General features: G+C 35.2%; 1 protein-coding gene across 3 annotated transcripts in view; it reads left to right on the forward strand.

Annotated features, from left to right (window-relative positions):
• The window catches only part of BAZ1B (bromodomain adjacent to zinc finger domain 1B), a 58,750-nt gene that overhangs the window by 14,629 nt on the left and 21,362 nt on the right, over positions 1-22,759 (forward strand). For all 3 annotated transcript variants that reach the window (XM_031432720.2, XM_031432721.2, XM_031432722.2), the window contains exons 4-10: positions 2,842-3,043; positions 5,818-5,939; positions 7,574-7,771; positions 14,800-16,504; positions 19,575-19,713; positions 20,217-20,350; positions 22,289-22,394. In XM_031432720.2, coding sequence (XP_031288580.1) covers positions 2,842-3,043; positions 5,818-5,939; positions 7,574-7,771; positions 14,800-16,504; positions 19,575-19,713; positions 20,217-20,350; positions 22,289-22,394 — 2,606 coding nt within the window. The remainder of the gene's footprint in view (positions 1-2,841; positions 3,044-5,817; positions 5,940-7,573; positions 7,772-14,799; positions 16,505-19,574; positions 19,714-20,216; positions 20,351-22,288; positions 22,395-22,759) is intronic.

Below are 22,759 nucleotides of genomic sequence, written 5' to 3' on the forward strand. Positions count from 1 at the left end.
TTAATCAAAATGAAAACAGTATGTTAAGGGGGCAGGGGCTATAGGTCAGTGGTAGAGCACATACCTAGCATGCACAAGGTCCTGGGTTCAATCCCCAGTACTTCCATCAAAAAAATAAATAAGTAAACCTAATGACCCCCCCCCCCAAAAGAAAACAAGTATGTTAGAATTTGCAAGATACTGCTTTATAATAGTGTTTAGGAGAAATATATAGCGCTGTATATCTACGTTAGGAAAAAAAAAAGTCTCAAATCATTGACCTTTGCTTCTACCTTGAGAAATAAGAAAAAGATTCCAAAGGAAACAGAAGAAGGAAATTAGTAAAGATTGGAACAGAAATCAGTAAAATACAAAACAGGAAAACTGTAGAGAAAATCAGTGAAATCAAAAGCTGGTAATTTGAAAAGATCAATAAAATTGATAAACCTTTAGTCAAACTCAGGTAAAAAAGATGATAAATTAACAAATACGAAGAAATTAGGTGGTATCCCAACAGCCTGCAGATAATGGCAGGATAATAAGTGAATATAATGAACATGTTTATGCCAATAAATCTGACAACTTAAATGAAATGAACAAATTCCTTGAAAGACACGAACTATCAAAACCCACTGCAGAAGAAATAGGAATCTTTAATAGCCCTGTATCTATTAAATAAATTGAATTTGTACTTAAAGAAAACTTCATGCCCAGATGTCATCAATGGTCAATTCTACCAAACATTTAAGGAAGAAATAATACCAATTCTATATAAATGATTTCAGAAAATATAAGAGGAGGGAATTCTTCACGAATCATTTTATAAGGTTAGCATTACCCTGATACCAAAGCCATATAAGCATATTATAAGGAAAAAATCAGAGACTAAGAAAAAATAAAACTGTTCACAAAACTCTCTTGTAAACATAGATGTACAAATTCTAATGAAATTCAGCATTACATTAAAAGGATAAGACATCATAGCCAAGTAGGGTTTATACTAAGAATTCAAGGTTTTAAATTTGTAATTCTCTTTATTGATAAACAAGAAGAAAAACCATGATTATCTCAATTTATACACAAAAAGCGTTCGACAAAAACCAACCATTCTTTTTTTAGGGTGGATAATTAACTAGGTTTATTTATTTTTAGAGGAGGTACTGGGGATTGAACCCAGGGCCTCAGGCATGCTAAGCATGCACTCTACAACTTGAGCTATACCCTCCCCCACGAAATCCAACAATTCTTATTAAAAACCCTCAAAAAACTGCAAATAGAAATTTCTTCAACCTGATAAACAGTATTTACAGAATAACCTACAGCTAACATAGCTAATGGTAAGACTGTCTACTCTCCTACTCATATTTAACATTGAATGGTAGGTTCTAGCCAGAAAAAGGAATAAAAGGCATTCAAATTGGAAAGAAAGAAGTAAAATTGCAGACAACACAACTGTCTGTGTAAAAAATCTCATGGAACCTACTATAAAAGGTGCTAAAATTAATAAGTGAGTTTAGCAAGGTAGCAGCATCCCTTGGTATCCATGGGGGTATTGGTTCCAGGACCCTGTGGATACCAGAGTTCACAGATACTCAAGTCCCTTACATAAAAGGATGTAGTATTTGTATTTAACCTATGCACGTCCCCTGATATACGTTAAACCATCTATAGATTACTTATGGTACATAATACCCAATATAAATGCTATGTAAATAGTTGCTGTTGTGTGACAAATTTGAATTTTGCTTTTAGGAATTTTCTTTTTTTTTTTTTAATATTTTTGATCTGTGGTTGGTTGATTCCATGGACGTGGAACCCATGGAAATGAAGGGCTGACTGTATACAAAAACCAATTTGTATTTATATGTGTTAGCAACAAACAATTGGAAATTGAAATATAAAAAATCAATACCATTTACAGTAACATCATAAAGTATGAAATACTCTGGGAGTAAATCTGACAAAAGATATACAAGATCTATATACAAATTATGAAACATTACTGAAAGAAATTAAAGAAGACTTTAAATGATAGAGAGGTAGACTTTGTTCATTGGTTGGAAGACTCAGTACTGTTAAGATGTCAGTTCTTCCCAAATTGATGTATAGATTCAACACAATTGCAATAAAATCCCTTTTTTGATAGGGATTGCCAAACTGATTGTAATGCAAAGAACTTAGCCAAAACAACCTCGGAAAAAAAGCAAAGTTAGTCCTAATACTATCTGATTTTGAGCCTTAAAGTATTAAGATGATGTGAAATTGATATAAAGGTAGACTGGTGAAACAGAGTGGCATCCAGAATTAAACACAAACACACACACCCCACTGATTTTTGATAGAGGTGGAAGGATAAATTAAGTGAAGAATAGAGAGTCTTTTCAACAAATGGTTCTGGAATAATTAAATACCCATATATATAGTTGATTTTTTAAAAAATGGAAATTCTTGTAACTTTACCCTTTATATATCTCATTTATTTATGTATCTCAGTGTTGTGCAGTGGTTGCCCTTTGGCTTTAGTACATTGGTACATGAATTATGAACTAGATTGTGATCATTTTATTTATTTATTTTTAATGGAGGTACTGGGGATTAAACCCAGGACCTTGTGCGTGCTAAGCATGGAGCTCTACCACTGAGTTATACCACCTGCTGTGATCATTTAATTTTTTTAAGATACCATATTTCATCTTAGAAGTCTGAGAAATTAGACTGGAAAAATCACCATACTTGGCTACTTTAGGGTTCAGTGATTTGACAGGTGAAGTGGAGTGTAGATTGGATTATATATTCTAAACATTATCTTAGGTTTCTAGTTCTTATTATTCTCTTTGATTCTCTCTCCTGTCTCCCTTATAGGTTGGGAAGGAAAAAATGCTCAAGGTGAGGATTGTGAAGATTCATCCTTTGGAGAAAGTGGATGAAGAGGCCACTGAGAAGAAATCTGATGGCGCTTGTGATTCTCCCTCAAGTGATAAAGAGAATTCTAGCCAAATCGCTCAGGACCATCAGAAGAAGGAGGCAATTGTAAAAGAGGATGAAGGAAGGAGAGAGAGTATTAGTATGTATGATACTAGCTTTCTTTAGTGAGTTATGCATGTCTGCTTATTCTATTATGCGCAAATCTTTTTGCTTTCTCTAGCAACTAAATTTGTAATTGAGGTTTGTTGATAGACATGCTTTTGTTCATTTATGATTCAGAAAACAACTAAAATACAAAGTGAATCAAGATGTAAGTCTCCCTACACAGTTAAGACCATTGGGAAGTCATTTCCTCTAGTTGCTTAGAAATCTATGTGCACATACCTAGCCAAGATGGGAAAGAAAGTTTGTCTTCTTTTTCTCTTTATGTTGGAAATATGTATATATGTGTGGAAGGGGGATGATCCAGGTTGGGGAGGGGGGCGTAAATTCTAACCTCTGTTTCTCACACATGGCAAGCCAGCGTGATGGTTTTGAGATACTTCCTTTTATCTATATTCTGTAACTCAAGGACCTCTCAGACGGGAGCTGCCAGAACTCTGAAACACTGTGATATCGAGAAGTGATTTCTAGGGACCTGGAGACCTAACGTAGTGTTTTTGAAATTTGAAGAACTGAGACATTGCCCATTGGGAAAATTATTCATCCTTTGAGGCCTTTTTTTTTTTTTTTAAATGTGTGAATAAGGAATTTGATTGGGATAGATTTCTTCTGTCTCCACAAATACGAGTTTTCAAAGGATTTGTGTGTATTGATCCCCCGCCCCACGACTGTTAGAGGATCAGATAATTTTACCTTATTATTTAATTGTTAACAAAGTTTGAATGAGAACATTTCATTAGAATGTTACGCTGTGTGTCTTCCATTCTATTTTGTATCTCTCCAGATGTTTTGGATTATGTGCAGATGGTTTTTAAGGGATGTCCTTTTCTAGTCCCAAGGAAACTTCTGAGACTGTTGTAACTGGTCCACCCCAGTTGTTGATGTTTCAGTTTTGTTTCCCACTCTGCATATTGTGCATGCTGATGTCTATGTTTTTCAGTTTCTCTTTTCCTTCTTTTGAAACCGAAGTTTTCTAGCATGTGGTTGGTTACTTATAATTCCCATGACTTGAAGTTGATAAGTGTTTTGATTAGTTGTTGGCTGATGATATGTCTTCTAACACTTTTTCTAGAATCAGACCATTGGAATACCAATGAGGTGTTGCAGGTATTAGTTTTATGCCTTAAGCATTGTGTACTGGGAGTCCCTAGTTTTAGGCTTTGGCTTCACTTTTATGGTGTTATATGCCTTAGCTTAGGTTTTAATGTTGGAATATAATATTATTGCTAGTATGTGGAAAGAATGCTAGGTGGGCTAAAGAACTAACGTTATGATGTACTCATTGTTTCCAGGGGGACAACTGACCAGAATTTCATAGCAATATGACAGACAAATTCCAGTATACAGAATGTTTTCTCACAAGGTGACCCTCCTTTTCATGGTGGAGGAGGGGAATGTATTAGGCAGGAACTTCTCAGCTGTGTGTTCTTAACCTCCCTGTTAGAAATTTCTGTATTCTTTCTCCATCTTAGAAGGTAGCTGTCCTCCTTCTTGGTCAGGATACTTGTACTTTGAATTCTATTGCCTCCTACTTTCTCAAGGGTTGGGTTAACTTTTATTATTCTGCTCTACAGTGTTTCTAACCCTCTTCTCTAACGATTCTTCTCAACTTATAAACAAAGTCCCATTTTCTAAAAAACGAGAACATACCCTCCCTTGATCCTGTTGTTCTCTTTCTGTCTTATTCAAACCAAGATTCTTGAGATTGTTGTCTCCACTTTCTGACCATCAGTTTATTCCTTTTTTAAAAAATTTGTTGTTGTTGTTGAGGGTGGTGGAATTAGACTCCTGAAACTGTTCTAATAAGGTTATACGTGACCCCTAATTGTCAGACCCACTGATTTCTTCGTCTGTTTTACTTTTACACTATTGGTCGCTCTCATATCTTTTAATTTATTTGATACCACAGTCTCCTGTTTCTCCAACTACTTTTCTGTGGTTTTTTTTCACTCCTCCCACCCCACTATTCCTTCAGTTTTTTTTTTTCATTTGTTCTGCTTTCTTTTTATTTTTCAACACATCATCTACTTGGTTTCTAAGGTAGAAAAGTTGGAAACCTTTAACATTCCCACATTTAATTGGTTACCAAGTTTATCTTCTTGACTCTTCCTTCTCCATTCCTCTTACATTAATTCAGATGTTTAGGATTGTATCTTTGTTCCTTATTTTCAGTCTCACCTTTTAATTTTATTCATTTTCTAGCTGCTGAAAGTGTTTTTTCTTTTTATTAATTACTCACAGTAGTGCTCTTTCCAAAATGTACATCTAGTTAGACCAAAAATCCTGTTTTCCTAGGGCCCATAAGACAAATTCCAGTCTATTTAAATGGTAAACAAGGTTCTTTATAATTTGGCCCTTACCTCTAGTCTGATTTTTTTTTTTTTGTACTATAGATCATATTCACCTGTGTCTCATTATTTGCAGTCTCTGAACAAGTCATATTTTTTCTGGGCCTTCCCCAGCTATCTTCTAGACTAAATTAGACAGTGCTTCTCTCTTTTTGAATATTTTTCTCTCTTCTCTAGTATTTTTCTATGTCAACCTCTGTTATAGTATTTACCACATTATATTGTAATTATTGTTGACTCCTCCCATAGATTTAGCTACTTGAGGTAAGGACTTATGATTTATCTTTGTGCCCCACCACTCAGTGCCTGGTTGTAGAGTAGGTGTTTAGTAAGATTATTGTTAATGAATAAATGGATAGAATTAAAAGAACTTTTTAAATTTATTTTTTATTGATTTGATTAGATGACAGAGCACGTAGATCTCCACGAAAACTCCCTACTTCACTAAAGAAAGGAGAAAGGAAATGGGCTCCTCCAAAATTTCTGCCTCACAAATACGATGTGAAACTACAAAATGAAGATAAGGTTAGTAGGCACTTTATATTAAACTTTTTACACGTAGTGGATGTTGTTTAAGAAAGTATCAAAGGGCTAGTTTTCTCATAGAAAATGTTCTAAATTAAAGAAAAACATGAATATGTTCCTGTAAATTCTGAGTGGTTTTCTGGTCTTAATAATTAAGACTTTAAGTTAAATTGTATTTTCTTTTCTAGCAGGTGCTCATATTCCTGTATGTGAAAAGTCTTTTCATGAGAAAGAAGTGGGAGGGCAGCTGGGTGTGGAAGGCAGCTACACATTTGTCTTCATGTTTGTAACTTGTTTGTTTGTTTGTTTGTTTGTTTTTTTAATTTTTTGGGGGGGTGGGGGTAATTAGGCTTTATTTATTTATTTTTAGAGGAGGTACTGGGGATTTGAACCCAGGACCTCATGCATGCTAAGCATGCACTCCATGCTTAACTGTTTTTTAGAAGAAACAGCTAAGGCCTGAGAAATAATTTTATCAAAGTTCCTAATTTAGTAAATGAGATTGGAAAGGATTATAACGCAGCTCTTTTGCCTCTTTAGAGTGTTGTTTTCCCCTCATGTCAGAATGTTGACAAGTCTTACTTCATTTTGACTCATTTGTTTTATAGTTAGTGATCTGAAGACGTGACTGGATTGTTAGGATTTCTCTGTATTTGACAATTGGATGTTACAATTTTTCACCAAGTTTCTTACCTCCCATTCGGCGAGGTAGCTAGTTAAAACTTTATTGCTAACAAGTCTCAACCACTTCCCTAATTATTGTTTGTATTCTTGTTGATGAATGTAAAATTGTTTTGTTCATATGTAGTGAACAAATAGGAAATAGGAAAAGCATCAAAAAGAATAAATGAGAATAAGAAAGTAGAAAATACAAATAAGAGAAAAATATCTCTAATCCCATACTTAGAGGTGGTAATTGGTAAATATAGATGTGGTTAATGATGGTTAGATTTTAAGTGACTTTTTAAAATAGGAATATTCTATACTTACTGTTTTATAACTTGCTATTTTCATTTACTGTATGGTAAGTATCTGTAATGTCATTAAATTTTCTTTTGAAACGGTATTCTTAGATTGTAGTATATATGAGAGTCACCAGAGGAGTTTTTTAAAAATTTGGATTCCTAGGCTTTACCAGCACAGATTCTTCTGATTCAGTAACTTTGGGGTGAGGCCCAAGCATCTGCATTTTAATAACACCTAGATGATTCTGATGAATCTGTCCTGATTGAGAAATTTTCCCCCTACGTCTGCATAGTGTCCACTATATAAATATATTTTAATTTGAGAAATGAATCCCTTATTGATGTACTTTTATGTAATTTTCCCTTCTGTTTCCTCCCCTTTTATAAGCAGTTGATGGCTCTGTTTATTTTTAAATTCTTAACAAGAGAAACTGTTGGTTCAATGGATATATACATTTTTAAGACTTTGATACATATTGACAGATTGCCTAGCGGTATCTTTAAATTAACATTCTATCCCTGAAAATTATTCTACTTTTTCTTCTATTTGGTTTATAGCTCTATTTTGTAGGTGGAATTTTGCTTTTTCTAGAGAGAATATAAATTTTTGTTCTCATTAGTTACTTGTTTTTTACCACAGTTGTGAGTTATTTTTATTTGTTAACCTAGATCATCAGTAATGTGCCAGCAGACAGCTTGATTCGTACAGAACGCCCACCAAATAAGGAGATACTTCGATACTTTATACGACATAACGCATTACGGGCTGGTACTGGTGAAAATGCACCTTGGGTGGTAGAAGATGAATTAGTGAAGAAATATTCTCTGCCTAGCAAGTTCAATGACTTTTTACTTGATCCATACAAGGTAAGGTCACTGTTAATTTTTACAGAGCAGGATAGAACACCATTAAATGAGTTTATTTTCTCTGATGGCTCCAATAGGATTAGACTTACAGTAGATTTTGAACTCTTTAACTTCAGGTAAGAATTCAAAAATTTTCATGTATAGCTGTTTCATATAGGTTGTGATATGGGGTTGGTAAGGGAGAGGCCACATTGAATATCTCCTGTACTAATTTGATTTATTTTTACTGTGGTTGCATAATTAAAACAAAGAAACAAACTACATGCATGAGCTTTTTTGCTTCAGATCTTTCTTGGAATGAGGTATGGTGTAAATACAAAAAATTTTTGCAAATTGATTCTTAAAAATGAAAACTGATCTTGTATGTCAGATAAGATCAAATATACTGGCAGCCTTGAAAAGGACTTGAAATAAGTATTACTTTGTATGACAAATAAATAGAAAATCTAGCATTTCCCCCTGTAGAACTGGTGTTGATATCACTAACAGAATTATATTGAGAAATACTTGTATTTCTTCAAACATTGGAAAAGACCTCCAGCTATAGTTCAGCATTAGTGTGTTTTCTTATTCTACAGCAGCATGATCAAGCATTATCTTCCATTATGCTTTTTAAATTTTTATCATTTGTATAAAAAGGAAAATTTAGGAATTACTTGTCTTTTTCTAGATCAGGACTAAATTTTCCGTGGAACACTATAAACCTAAACTTTTTCTTAAATATTTTTATTTACTGAGGGGACATTTTAATTCATTGTTGTCTCACTGCAGTAGAGTTTTGGGACTGTGATACAGCTTTTGGGGGTTAGAACAGGAACTTACTATCCTTACTGTATGTAAGTCTTACATAAAATCACCTCTAAATGGATTTTAGAGTCTTGGATCATTTGAGTCCTTATATATTTTCCTTTTTTTAAATCTTACAGCTGTTTTTATTTTAGTTTAGTAACTCAAATATGTAAATAATATGAAAGAGTGAGTATTATTCATGGGTAAAAGGTCTTTGGGTTTTATTAGAACAAAAAAGCTGATCCTCATTTTTTTGTAGGAGCCAGAGACTGGAATTCCAGGACTTTATATCTTGAAAAGCAATTTCTGAAGAAATTGGCTATTCTGAAATTTTCTGAGGACTTCAAATATTAACTTAATGAAATTTGGCAATAATTGAGATTGAGACTAGGAAGAGCAAGCTTGTTTAGATTCAACTACTGTAAGAAGGCAGTGATTCTACAAATTTAGGGCATTCACTTATCTTTTTATTTACTTTGCATACCTTAAACAATAATTTCTTACTCCCCAGTACTATTTGACATTTCACTGAGTTTGTCTTTTAAGTTTTGCATATAAGTGATGTTTATTTTTCCTTTTTATAATACACTTTTCTTAAAGAACTTTTGGCATCGCAGCCAGGACATAATATAGTAAAGGCACAGATAAATACATCATAAAATAGTGCTTTGAATTGTTACCTGATCTAAAGGAAATTTAAAATGATGTGTTGAGAATTAAAGTTGATCTCCTGTGATCTGCCTGTCCCAAAGGCAGCGGGTTTATGCTTGCTTTGGCAGCACACACACTAAAATTGGAACCGAAGGCAATAGATTAAATTTTTTATTCTTTGATTTTTGTAGAATTTAATGTTCTGCTAGGCTTCTGAGTACAACTATAGTAGAGAGAGATGAAGCCTGGAGAGAGGAAGCAGTTGTGAATAATAGTTTTAGGCAAGGACCAACAGGGAGAACTTAGGTGGGAGAGAGGAAAATTATTTAGAGATGCAGAATTTTGGAGTATTATCTGAGTAGGGCATAGTATGGTGATGGCGGTGAATTTGTGGTCTTGTAAGCTCTAGAATATAAATTACTTGAGATTAGAACTGTTATACTCATTTTATTCCTGTGATGTTTAGCATGTATATAATATGTACGTGGCTAGTTAGTTCATTTCTTAAAGGAGTTCTGTTCATTGAGGAGAAAAATGCAACTGACTGTTGGGTTTAGGGGTAAAAACTTTTTAGGCCTAATGGCTTGGAGGAATGATTTACAAGGAACTTGGATGATAAAATAACTGTCATCTAAGATGAAATCAGCCATCTTAGCTCCCTCTTGTAATACATTGCAGCTCTTATGTTTTGTTAGTCTGTCCATAATGTTTTGAATTCTTATTTTGGACTTGTGTATCCTAGTAGGGACGCTTTTGGATGGAGATATAACAAGGAAATTATACATTTGGAATCCTAAAGTAATTTTGATTGATTTAATACGGTTCTTAATACATTTAAAAAAACATTTTGAAATAATTTCATATAAAAAGCTGATGTATTTGTAAAGAATTTCTGTGCTCTTCAAGTAGATTCCTTGAATGTTAACATTTACCACATTTGTTTTAGTGTTTTGTCTCTATACACACACATTATTTTTTTTGAGCCATTGGGAGTAGGTTGTAAGACAGGATGCTCTCAAGAAATACTTGAATATGTATTTCCTAAAGGACAAAGATATTTTCTATCATAACTGTGGTACAGTTATTAAAATCAAGAAATCAACATCAAAACAATACTATTACCTGATTTATAGTTTTTTTTTTTAAAGTAAACGTAATCTCAAGGTTTTATCTTCATAATAAAATATGAAGCTTAGAGCTGGATCACTTGGCTCTTACTCTTATGTCTTCCCAGCTCAAAACGCTTGCATCTTTTAATAGCCAGCATTCTCTTAGATCTGCAGGTGGGCTCAATGCATTCAAGCCTCAGCACAATATTTGTAATTTTACTGTTTTTCCGTAGCCGGCTTAGTCTATCCATTATAACCATTCTGCTCCCTATCATAACGTTGCTTTTCCTCGGTGTACAGAGCATGCTTGCCCATCTTGTATTTTGTCACTTTGTGGGGTTTCTGGCAGGTTTTAGGAACTTTAACCATGTTTATGAGAGCATTGTCAGCATGGAAAGAAGTTATCTACACTTTTTACTCCAGTTTTGCCAGTTGTCCCAATAACATTAGCTGAGCAAATTTTGTTTTGGTTTTAATAGGATCCAATGCAGTATCCATATATTACATTTACTTGTTAGTGGCACTTTAGTTTCCTCTAATCTGGAATGATTCCTCAGTTTTCTTTGTTTTTCAAAAACCTTGACATTTTTAAGACTACAAGTCAGCTATTTTGTATAATGCTCCTCAATTTGGGTTTATTTCCTCATGGTTAAGAATACCACAGATTTGATGTTGTATTCTTCTCAGTGAATCATATCAGAAGGCACGTGGTTTAATTTTGTCTCATACCAGTGATATTAATTACTATATATTTTTAAGGATATTTTTGTCTCCTAATAACTCATGTTTCAAGTAAGCATTTATAGTCCTAAGATTTTTCTTTGAATAAATTTTGGTGCTTGAAGTTTATGAGTTAGGGACTAGAGCAGAAGTACTTTAAAAAATAAATTATATTAATTTTCAAAGCACTTAAAATATTTTATAATAACACATTTCACAGATTTGCTGATAAAGGCATCTAGAGATGGAGACAAGCCTAGTATGTGAATGTTGCCTTGAAACATTGAATGAAAAGAGTGAAATATGAATCAGAATAGATTGCCAAAGATTTCTGATTTAGGGTTCTTGCTGCTTACTGTTAAATTTAACATCTGAATGAGCTGCTATAAATAAAGTTTCTTCATCTTAATCCTATTTATTAGATTTACTTTTTTCTGATGGTGGTTCCAGGTGACAGGGAACAAGGGTGGAATTATAAACATTACTTTTCTTATAGCCTCTCATGTTGCTGAGACATACATAAATATTTTTTTTTCCTATTTAGCAGTTAGGAAAGGCCTTTGCCAAAAAATTGTAATACTGCTAATTCAGATGCCCATTCTTTTCTCCCTCCCTATGCACTACTCTAGTAGATTACTTATGCTGAATGAGGGGCAGGGGAGACCCTTAGCACATAAGTGGTTTTATACTTTTTCAGATTCCCCCTGAGTCCAGCCATGCCGGCTCCCATTTGGCTGTGACTGCCCAGTATACCCTATGCTGAGATGATCCAGTTACTGAAGGACTGCTTACGCGGGGAGCTGGCCTGTTGGGAGGGGGTTGGGTGAGTTAATTTCTTTCATTTTTAAGAAGAAAAATTGTATGGTGTGGTTTGGCAAAAAACACACCTCATAAGTAAAAAATGGGCTGCTGGACTGTCTCATGGCTAAGCCATCCCAGCTTGCATCATTTCTGCATAATACAGTGCTTCTAAGTGGAAGAAATTTATGCTAAATGTATGTTAAATTTGAGTGACTTTTCAAATTGAAAGAAATATAATCAGTAAATTAAGAAGTAGCCCAATTATAATAGACCTTATTACAAGATCTATTTAAAATTATAAAAATGAAACAGTCTCAACACATCTCCTTTTTAGTGATTAATTTTATTTTACTTTTTGGGGGTATTTTGGCTTGAGGGGGAGATAATTAGGTTTATTTATTGATTTACTTTTTAGAGGAGGTACTGGGGATTGAACCTAGGACCTCCTGGGGATTGAACATAGGACCTCATGCATGCTAAGCATGCCCTTTACCATTTGAGCTATACCCTACCCCCTAAATTTTGTTTTAGAATGACTTTAAAAATAATCTGTTATCCTGAGCATTAGAAAAAGTAACAGTCTGTTATGTCTTTATACTCTGAAGATTTTCCAGGACCAGCTGAAATGGATGATTAACTTTTGGAAGACACGTATTTGTCTTTAATTCCTGCCAGGGTAGTTTTGAGTCTTAACTATATGATTTGTTGGGGGGGGGGGGGTCTCTGAAATATTGTTCTCTTTGGAGTATTGGTACTGTTACTGTACATGAGAAGAATAGAATCTTACATAAGTTATTTTTGCTTATTCTCTTTAACATTTTGAAATATATTTCTGGGAACTAGAACTGGGAAATTCTGGCTCTGGGGAAAGTATCCTCTGAGTCACAGATAATGTTTATATTCTGTGAACTATGAAACCTCTTTGTCAGCCCATACTGAGGATGATAATCGGGGAACAAAACATCCAGTTGTGGTCAGGCAACAAAAACAACCACCTAGAGGAACAGTAACCTGCAATTGCTCATAATTCTTAAAAGGCAGATTGGCCTTTAAAGTTAGAGAGAGAACTTAGCCAGAAGAAGGATTTATTTAGCATAGCCCACTCATTAATTGCAGACCATGTTTCTGCCTCTTGTGCTATGCTGCTTAGGTTCTGTGAGTTTGTTTCTCTGATGGTTATATCCTTAATGTTTAAATCTTACTTGGCTTTGTAGTACAACTTATTAAATTTTATTACACCTGTTCGTTTACTCCTAACAAGAGCATAGGTGTTCTTCTGTATCATCTCTGGGATTTATTTCACCATAACCAGTTTCCCTATTGCCTTTTTAAAGGGGCTCCTAATTTCATGTTCGATAGTCCTTAGCTGTTTCCTTGCCTATAGTCTCATCTCACACTGGCCTGTCTTATTCACTGCCTCCAGACTGCTTTTTTTTTTTTTTTTTTTTGACTAGTTAGTCCTTTCTACTCAGAAACCTGAAGTTAAACTCAGCAATCTCTGAGTGCCTTCTGTGTGCTTAGCTGCTTTTGGTCAGAAGTCAAATATTATAGAGGTTATCTAGTCTTTCTCCTAATCACTTGAAACAATAATATTTGTTTAACTGTACTTTTTCATTGCTTGGTTATTATTTCATTTAGTTTGTGTTTTAGCTGCCAGACTTTTTTCTTTGTAATTATATTCTTCTAAAGCATCAAAATCAATAGCATTTTTGTTTTAATATTTATTTAAACAGAAACTATGGTATCATGACAGGTTGACTGGGTTCTAACCTATTAACTAATTATTAACTAATTCTGTGTGATGGAGATAAGGTGAAAGTTTTAAGAGACAGGAGAAGATGTGTATCTAAGAGTGAGATGGTAAATGGACTAAGGGAATATGTTGTGATTACTAAGTGGCATTCAGGATCCATTTGAGGTACCTGATGATGAATTTAAAGTAAGACCACATACTTTCATTGTATCCTTTATTTTAGTCATGTTTAAGCTGAACATGCAGGCCAGGAGTGACTAGATAACAGAGCAAGAGAGACAAGGGGACCATAGATTTATGCAAGATTGATTATAATGGTTGACTATGGAATTTAATCTGGGTAAAGAAGGACAGGGAAGTGAGATTGGTGGAAATGTGATAGAATTAATTGATTTAGGTCCTGCTGAGATTGAAGGATTACAGAGTTGGGGTACTAGAGGGAGTGGATTTGAAAGATGTGAGGGGATGATCAAAGAGAGAATTGCATAAAATTGAGAATTTACAGGGCTTACTGTTAATAATGGACTCATGGGAGTGCATTCTCTAGGTATGGGGGAAAGACGTAGAGGAGGTTGAGGAAACTGGAAGCCAGGGTCAGGAGGGCTCCTTATTTGCGAGCAGTGTTCTTCTTGTTGTTAGTATACTTACTGATACTCTTAATAAGAAAATATGCTTCTGAATTTAGACAAAAATACTTAAATGATATACTTTATACTTAAGCATAGAATAGCCCCAGTTGTAACAAAGGTTTAAAGGATAAAAATCCAATCCTGTCTCAAGAGCAATGCTTTCAAAATTCCTCAGATGTTGCCATTAGGTAGATCGGGAATCATTAATCTCCAGACCCAGGGATGAACTCTAAAGTTGTGTGCGTAATTTTTATATGTTTCTGGGGAAGGAGTTCACAGATTTCTTTAAAGTATTTACGAACTATTAATATGTATACAAACAGGAAACTAGTTGCATAGCAAAAATGCCTAATATTGGAGTATAGTTTTTAATTCTAAGTATCAAGAGAATTTTGTGTTTATATGGCTAAAACATTAGCTAACATTCGTGTCTTTGTTTTTTCTGGGACATGTCTGTGAAGAGAAATGAATATTTAGCTTTTCCTGAATAGATGGGGAAGAAGACTTTTAAGATGCTTAATACTACTTTTTAAATTAGTTTTTTAAATTAATTTTGCTCCTGTTATTAAATTCTAGTACATGACTCTCAACCCTTCTACTAAGAGGAAGAATACTGGATCTCCAGATAGGAAGCCCTCAAAGAAATCCAAGACAGACAACTCTTCTCTCAGTTCTCCGCTAAATCCTAAGTTATGGTGTCATGTACACTTGAAGAAATCTTTGAATGGCTCACCACTCAAAGTGAAGAACTCAAAGAATTCCAGATCTCCAGAAGAGCATCTGGAAGAAGTGATGAAGATGATGTCACCCAACAAGCTACATGCTAACTTCCACATTCCTAAGAAAGGCCCACCTGGCAAGAAATCGGGAAAGCATACTGACAAGCCTTTGAAAGCAAAGGGCAGAAGCAAAGGTATCCTGAATGGACAGAAATCCACAGGGAATTCCAAATCTCCCAAAAAGGGCTTGAAGACTCCTAAAACCAAAATGAAGCAAATGACTTTGTTGGATATGGCCAAAGGCACTCAGAAGATGACCCGAGCCCCACGGAATTCTGGGGGGACACCTAGATCGTCTAGTAAACCTCATAAACATCTGCCCCCTGCTGCCCTCCACCTTATTGCCTACTACAAAGAAAACAAAGACAGGGAGGACAAGAAGAGCGCCCTGTCCTGTGTGATCTCCAAAACAGCTCGCCTCCTCTCTAGCGAAGACAGAGCTCGTCTCCCAGAAGAATTACGAAGTATTGTTCAAAAACGCTTTGAGCTTCTAGAGCACAAAAAGAGGTGGGCTTCTATGTCTGAAGAGCAGCGCAAGGAGTATTTGAAAAAGAAACGAGAGGAGCTTAAAGAAAAGTTGAAGGAGAAAGCCAAGGAGCGGCGAGAGAAAGAAATGCTTGAGAAACTAGAAAAACAGAAGCGATACGAGGACCAAGAGTTAACTGGCAAAAACCTTCCAGCATTTAGATTGGTGGATACCCCTGAAGGACTGCCCAACACACTCTTTGGGGATGTGGCCATGGTGGTGGAGTTCTTGAGCTGTTATTCTGGGCTACTCTTACCAGATGCTCAGTATCCTATTACTGCTGTGTCCCTTATGGAAGCCTTGAGTGCAGAAAAGGGTGGCTTTTTATACCTGAATAGAGTGTTGGTCATCCTCTTACAGACCTTACTACAAGATGAAATAGCAGAAGACTACGGTGAATTGGGAATGAAGCTGTCGGAAATCCCTCTGACTCTACATTCTGTTTCAGAGCTGGTGCGGCTCTGCTTGCGCAAATCTGACGTTCAGGAAGAGAGTGAGGGCTCTGACACAGATGACAATAAAGATTCAGCATCATTTGAGGACAATGAGGTACAAGATGAGTTCCTAGAAAAGCTAGAGACCTCTGAATTTTTTGAACTAACATCAGAAGAGAAACTACAGATCTTGACAGCACTCTGCCACCGGATTCTCATGACTTACTCAGTGCAAGACCACATGGAAACCAGGCAGCAGATGTCTGCAGAGTTATGGAAGGAACGGCTTGCTGTATTGAAGGAGGAAAATGATAAGAAGAGAGCAGAGAAACAGAAACGGAAAGAAATGGAAGCCAGAAATAAAGAAAATGGAAAAGATCCGGAGAATGGGTTAGGCAAAGCTGATAGGAAGAAAGAAGTTGTGAAGTTTGAGCCCCAAGTCGATATGGAAGCTGAAGACATGATTAGTGCTGTGAAGAGCAGACGGCTGCTTGCCATTCAGGCTAAGAAGGAGCGGGAAATTCAGGAGAGAGAAATGAAAGGTAAAATCTTGCATTGAGAGAAAAGGGGAAGACCGTTAGAAGATAGAAGGAAGGAAATTACTAAAGTAATGATAGTGTCTTCATTTGTCAGAACTGTTTAGTTATTTCCGTATGTAATAATCCAAACTCTTCTAGGTATGTAACATTCTAGTAGGAGTTTTCAACCTGGCATTCTACAGTTAATGATAGTTTGACTTGGATTAATGTGATGTTGTCATCTTTCCTGGCTCTAATAAAGGACCAAATCCACAAATAGGCATAGTGGAAGTACCATATGACTTGGGAATGGGCTGACCTGAGTTCATACCCTACCTCTAACTTAGCCATAGTTCTTTGAGTAAATTGCTTATCCAAGCCTCAGTTTCCTCATATGCTTAAGATTACAACAGTTGAATAACAAGGTATTTGAAGCCCTCAGCATAGATGCCAACTCAGATACTAATCTTTGCCTTATTAAGATACAAGAACATATAAATATTGGGCTTTGATAACACCATTGTCTGAACTTAAAAAAAAAGCTTTATCAAGAAATAATCCACATACTGTACAATTCATCTGTGTATAATGTACACTTCAATGTTTTTTAAAAAATGTATTCACAGATATGTGCAGCCTATTTTAGAACATTTCCATCACCTCAAAAAGAAACCCCAGAGCAGCAGAGGGTATAACTCAGTGATAGAGTGCATGCCTAGCATGCATGAAGTCCTGATTTCAGCCCTCAGTACCTCCATTAAAAATAAACAAACAAACCAACCTAATGATCCCCCCCCAAAAAAAAGGAAAGAAAGAAACCCCAGGCCCTTTAGCTATTATCACCCCATCCGCCCACCCATCCTCCCCAGCCCTAAGCTGTCACCAGTTCACTTCTGTCTATATATTTGCCTGTTCTGATATATCACATCAGTGGAGTCATATAATAAGTATGTAGTCTTTGGTGACTGGCTTCTTTCACTTACCATGTTTTCAAGGTTCATGTTATAGCATATTGCAGTACTTCCTTTTTATGGCTGACTAATACTCCATTGTTTGGACATACAACATTTTGTTTATCCATTATTGGCTGATGGACGTTTGGTTTGTTTCATCTTTTTTGGATATTAAGAATGGTGCTGCTTTAAGCGTTGGTGTTGGTGTACAAGTTTTTGTGTGCACGTATATTTTCACTTCTTTTTGGTATATATACATAAGAATGGAATATCTGGGTCATATGGTAACTGTTTAATTGAGGAAAGTAATAAACTGTTTTTCACAGTGACTGCACAGTTTTAAATTCCTGCCAGTAGTGTATGAGAGTTCTGATTTCTCCACTTGTCTTCATCTTCGCAAACACTTGTTATCATATGACGCTTTGATTATAGCCATTCTAGTGAGTGAAGGAAGTCATGTCTAAGAATCTGTTGCCGGGGGAGGAGAGGGGAGGGAGGGTATAACTGAAGTGCAGAGTGCATGCTTCGCGTGTACTAGGTCCAGGGTTCAATCCTCAGTACCTCCATTAAAAATGAATAAATAAACCTAACTACTTCACTGAAACAAACAAAACAGAATCTCTTGCCCGATCCAAGGTCATGAAGATTTACTCCTGTGTATTCCTCCAAAAGTCTTCGGGTTTTAGCTCTTACATTTAGGTCTTTGATTCATTTTGAGTTAATTTGACTCATTGACTTATTTCTGGATATGTCTCTCTTTACACCAGTACCACAGTGTCTTGAATGGAATTGAGAATCCAGAAATAAGTCAATTATTAATATAGAGAAACAAATGACAAAGAATATTAATTTTTGCTGAGATCAGTATTTGAATTAGAGAGCTCAGGTCTTTTTTTTTTTTTTTTTCTTTATTTTTGGTGGGGTGGAGGGATAATTAGATTTATTTATTTGTTTACTTAATGGAGGTACTGGGGATTGAACTCTGGACCTAATGCATGCTAAAACTGCACTCTACCACTGAGCTATATCCTCCCTCAGCTCAGGTCTTTTGGTTCAGTGCTGTAACCTAGAACTAAATTTGGTCTTTTTTGATAACTTGCCCTGGATTGTTTTTTGTTGGTTTGTTTGTGGCTGCAGGAGGAGCTTTTCCTTTATTGTGACTTGGCCATTATTCTTTTTATCATTTACCTTTCTACTAATTTCTACTGTAATCACCATTGCAAACATACAGCTCCATTCAGGCTAGAGAACTATTTATTAAGATAACAGACACAAAATTTTTAAAAACGAGATTTGTCTTATTTTTTCAGTAACATCTTTAGACTGATGCATTTTCCAGATTCTTGCTACATTGTAGGTGTTCTTGCTATTGCTACATTGTAGGTGTTGTCATCAGTAGAGAATCAGTGGTAAAAATTCTGGCATAGTGAATAGCTTGTACTTACAATATCAAAATTTGTGACAGTTGTGGAAAAACTTAAAAGGCAAGGTTCCTGGGCTCTTTCCGTTGAGGGAAATTTCTATCTGGATAGAATAAACCTATATAACGAATGATAAGAGATAAACTGGTTAAAACTTTTTCCCCCATCATTAATAGTAGTAGGTTACTGAATAACTCAAAAAATAATATTCAGTAGGCAGTTATTGTTATCATCTGCAGATGCTTCCCTGCTCTTGCTTTCACAATTCTTTTTTGTAAATTTCTTAGGACTGAAATATGTTTTATTTTGAAATAGCTGTTCTCGTTTTATTCATGCTGATCATTTTGAGGATCTTGTGACTGGTCCTGTCAGAAAATGTTTCAGTTAATTCCATTTAAGGACTGTTTTAAGGTTAGATTTGATATTTTCAGTAAAAATAAAATTAACTTAATTATTAAAATTAATCAGTTAAATTTTGGAGAGAAAAGATTTTGCACTGAGTTGCTGGCTGAGACATCACCAAAATTCAAAGAACAGGAGGACCAGATAGGAATTGCTGCCTTACATATCATTTCTTATAACAGATTAGAATTAGAAGGAAACTTAGATTTGATGAAAATTTACTTTGTACCAGGCACTTTTCACTCTATATGTTACTTAAATTTGTAAGAATGAGATTTACTAGAAAAAAATTTAGTTGCTTCTTTCTGTCTTTAACAGTGAAACTAGAACGCGAAGCTGAAGAAGAACGAATACGAAAGCACAAGGCAGCTGCTGAGAAGGCTTTCCAGGAAGGGATTGCCAAGGCAAAGCTAGTCATGCGTAGGACTCCAATCGGTACAGATAGAAACCATAATAGGTAAGTTATTAAATTTAATTTTTGTCATCTTTTAGGGCTATTATATGGTGGTTACTAGTTAGTACTAAGACTAGACAAGCTTCCCTGTTTGTGGATGTTGGAAACAGAAGTGCTCATCACACACTAACTTAAATACTTACTGTGCCACATGCTAGAGTACGAAGTTAGGTAAGACATGACCCTGTTCTTGAAAATACCACAGATATGAAGCTTAAGTTACAGTGAAAGGAGAAATGTAATCCAAATAGAGGTCTTTAAAAATGGTAAGATATTTTAAATGCATACTTTGTGTAGAACCTAAAGTAGAGAAATATTGGAAGTTATAGAAATTACAGATATCATTAAATGAATCTCAAATTCCAAAAATTTTAGTGTTCTGTGCTTTACTTTAGACTTTGTATCTGCTGGATGTTCAGTGATACTCTCTAATCATCTTCCTCAACAGTGAAGTCATTCTGTGTTCATTATCATCTTATTAACTAACGTGTGGTTGTGATTTGTAGATACTGGCTCTTCTCAGATGAAGTTCCAGGTTTGTTCATTGAAAAAGGCTGGGTACATGACAGCATCGACTATCGATTTAACCATCACCGAAAAGACCATGCAGACTCTCCTGATGAGGATTACTGTCCTCGTAGTATGTATACCTTCGTTATTTTACCCTGCTCAAGTAGGGTCTGTATTAAGACTGTCTTTCCTCTGTCACTTTTTTCATTTGCTCAGTTTCTTTCACCTTCTTAGGTAGATTTATTTGAGTGGGGTGGGAAGATGTGAAAGGCATAGAAAAAGGAAGGAAACTAACATTTGATTACCAACTTTGTCCCAGGCATAATGTGAAAAAATAAAGAATTTGGATATTAAGATATTTGGGTATTCGATTTTATACAAGTAGTTTTCAAACTTTGTTCCTTGGAAATCTCTTTGTAGTTACTTCAAGGGCTGGAACATGGTAAGATGGACACGAAGGTCTTTTTCCTCCATTTAAAAAATTGATTTATTGAATATTTATGGAGCATCTCTTATGTGCCAGCCAGTTTTTCAAGTGCTATGATACAAGATAGCAAACAAGATATATAAAGTCTTGTTTTGGATCCTGAATGTCAGTTCACTAAAATTCTAGTGAGGAGAAACACAGCAGACACCAAACATAAATAAGTCATTGAGAAGAGTCATAAGGGGCACTGATAATGTTCTTTTTCTTGATTTGGGTTCTGGAACATGAGTATGTTCAGTGTGTAAAATAAATGAAAAATGTACATTTCTAAATATATATACATATATATAAATATATATTTAGAAAAAATGTATATGTGTGTGTGCGTGTATATATATATGTATGTATGTGTTTATGTATAGGGTTGTCCTGTGCTTTGTAGGTTATTTAGCAGCTTCCCTGACCTGTACCCACTAGATGCCATTAGTGACAACCAAATGTCTCCACCTATTGACAGATGTCCCCTAGGAGGCAAAATGGCTTTCTTTTGAGAACCACTGGGTTAGATGATCCATAAGCTTCCTTCCAGCTCTACTTTCTATAACCTAATGAAAATGGCTTCTCAGAGAGTAGACTTCTTTCATTTTAGACAAACTCATAATCCAAACTTCAAACTCACAAAACTGTTAAGGAAGTTAATATATAGACCAAAATTTCAAAGTTAAGGTATTTTCATGTTGAATTATACTATGTGTTAGATTGTAGCACTTAGTAGAAAGGCCTAGTTCTGATAGACTTTGTAAGTACCCAGGTGAGGGTAGTAAGGTTTGAGGGTAGTAAATGTGAAGTCATGATCTTCAGACTTGAAAGATGCCAATCAGATGAGGGACTATGGTTTTATAATGTGTTGCAAAAGCTTAATGGCTATCTTTAGAAACTGGGCTCCCGAGAGAAGATTGGTATCCCCGTCTGTTCACTTCTAGAGCATCTTGGTAGATGTTATAGCTTCATGTTTTCTAATTCCAGCCTGGCAGCATCTCTTCAGAATTACCCTACTGTAAAGACTAAACAAGGTTATGTGTTAGTATTGCAGTGAAGATGCTGCAGGTTAGAGGGGAGAGAATGGGAGTAGGGGAGAGAGCCAGTTGTAGAATTAGGTAAGGCCTCAAATATTGGCTTAAGGTCTACCTATAGTAATGTCATGTATACTAGTATACCGGAGCTGGTTTACAAAAAAGTTAATCATATTTGGTATTTGAAGCTTCCAGGGGTAAGTTTGTAGTAGTTTATATATTTCAGTTGTGTGTACCTCACCACAGTTGCCTTTGTGCTGAAACATGTACAAGGAGCAGATTATTTATTTGCTCTAAGTTATTTAGTCATCTCTCTCCATTTTAACTTGTGATACTCTTAAACTTTGACCTGTACCACTGTTCAGCTGTATAGTGAGCAACTATCTCAGATAATGTGCTGTAAGATGTCAGATGTTTAAGAGAAATGAGCATCTATTATACACGTGGATATATTTAATAGGCAGCATCTATGTTATTAGTTGTTGAATTTGGCAGTGTGTACTGCCTAGGTTTGAAACTAGGAATTGAGTCTTTACTATGTTCAACCTCATGTATAAATTTTTCTTAGGTAAGAAAGCAAACCTAGGCAAAAATGTAAGCATGAACGCACAACATGGACCAGCAACAGAAATTGCTGTAGAGACCACCATACCCAAACAAGGACAGAACCTATGGTAATGTGAGCATTCATCTGGCTGCTCTTTTTCTTTTTCAATGTTAAGAAAATATTAGATATAGTGACACCTGTAGGTTAGTGATTATCCATTAAGATTATTTTATATGACTTTGATTTCTTGGATGTATAAGCTCATTGCTTTAAAAGCAGACTTGATTTTTTGCTAAGAGTGTATTTGTTTACTTTAAGGTTTAGAATTTTATTTTTTCCTTGTAACTTTCTATATTATATGATAGCATTGGAAATGCCTTTTAGTCTGCTTGGGAATAGAAATATTTAGGGTTTTCATTTTTATTAAAGACTAAAAATTTGTAAACATAACTATTAAATCTTCCTTTGTGTCTATTCTGCTTTTAGGCAGAG

The sequence above is a fragment of the Camelus dromedarius genome, chromosome 24, assembly GCF_036321535.1.
Source record: "Camelus dromedarius isolate mCamDro1 chromosome 24, mCamDro1.pat, whole genome shotgun sequence".
NCBI classification, from domain to species: Eukaryota; Metazoa; Chordata; class Mammalia; order Artiodactyla; family Camelidae; genus Camelus; species Camelus dromedarius.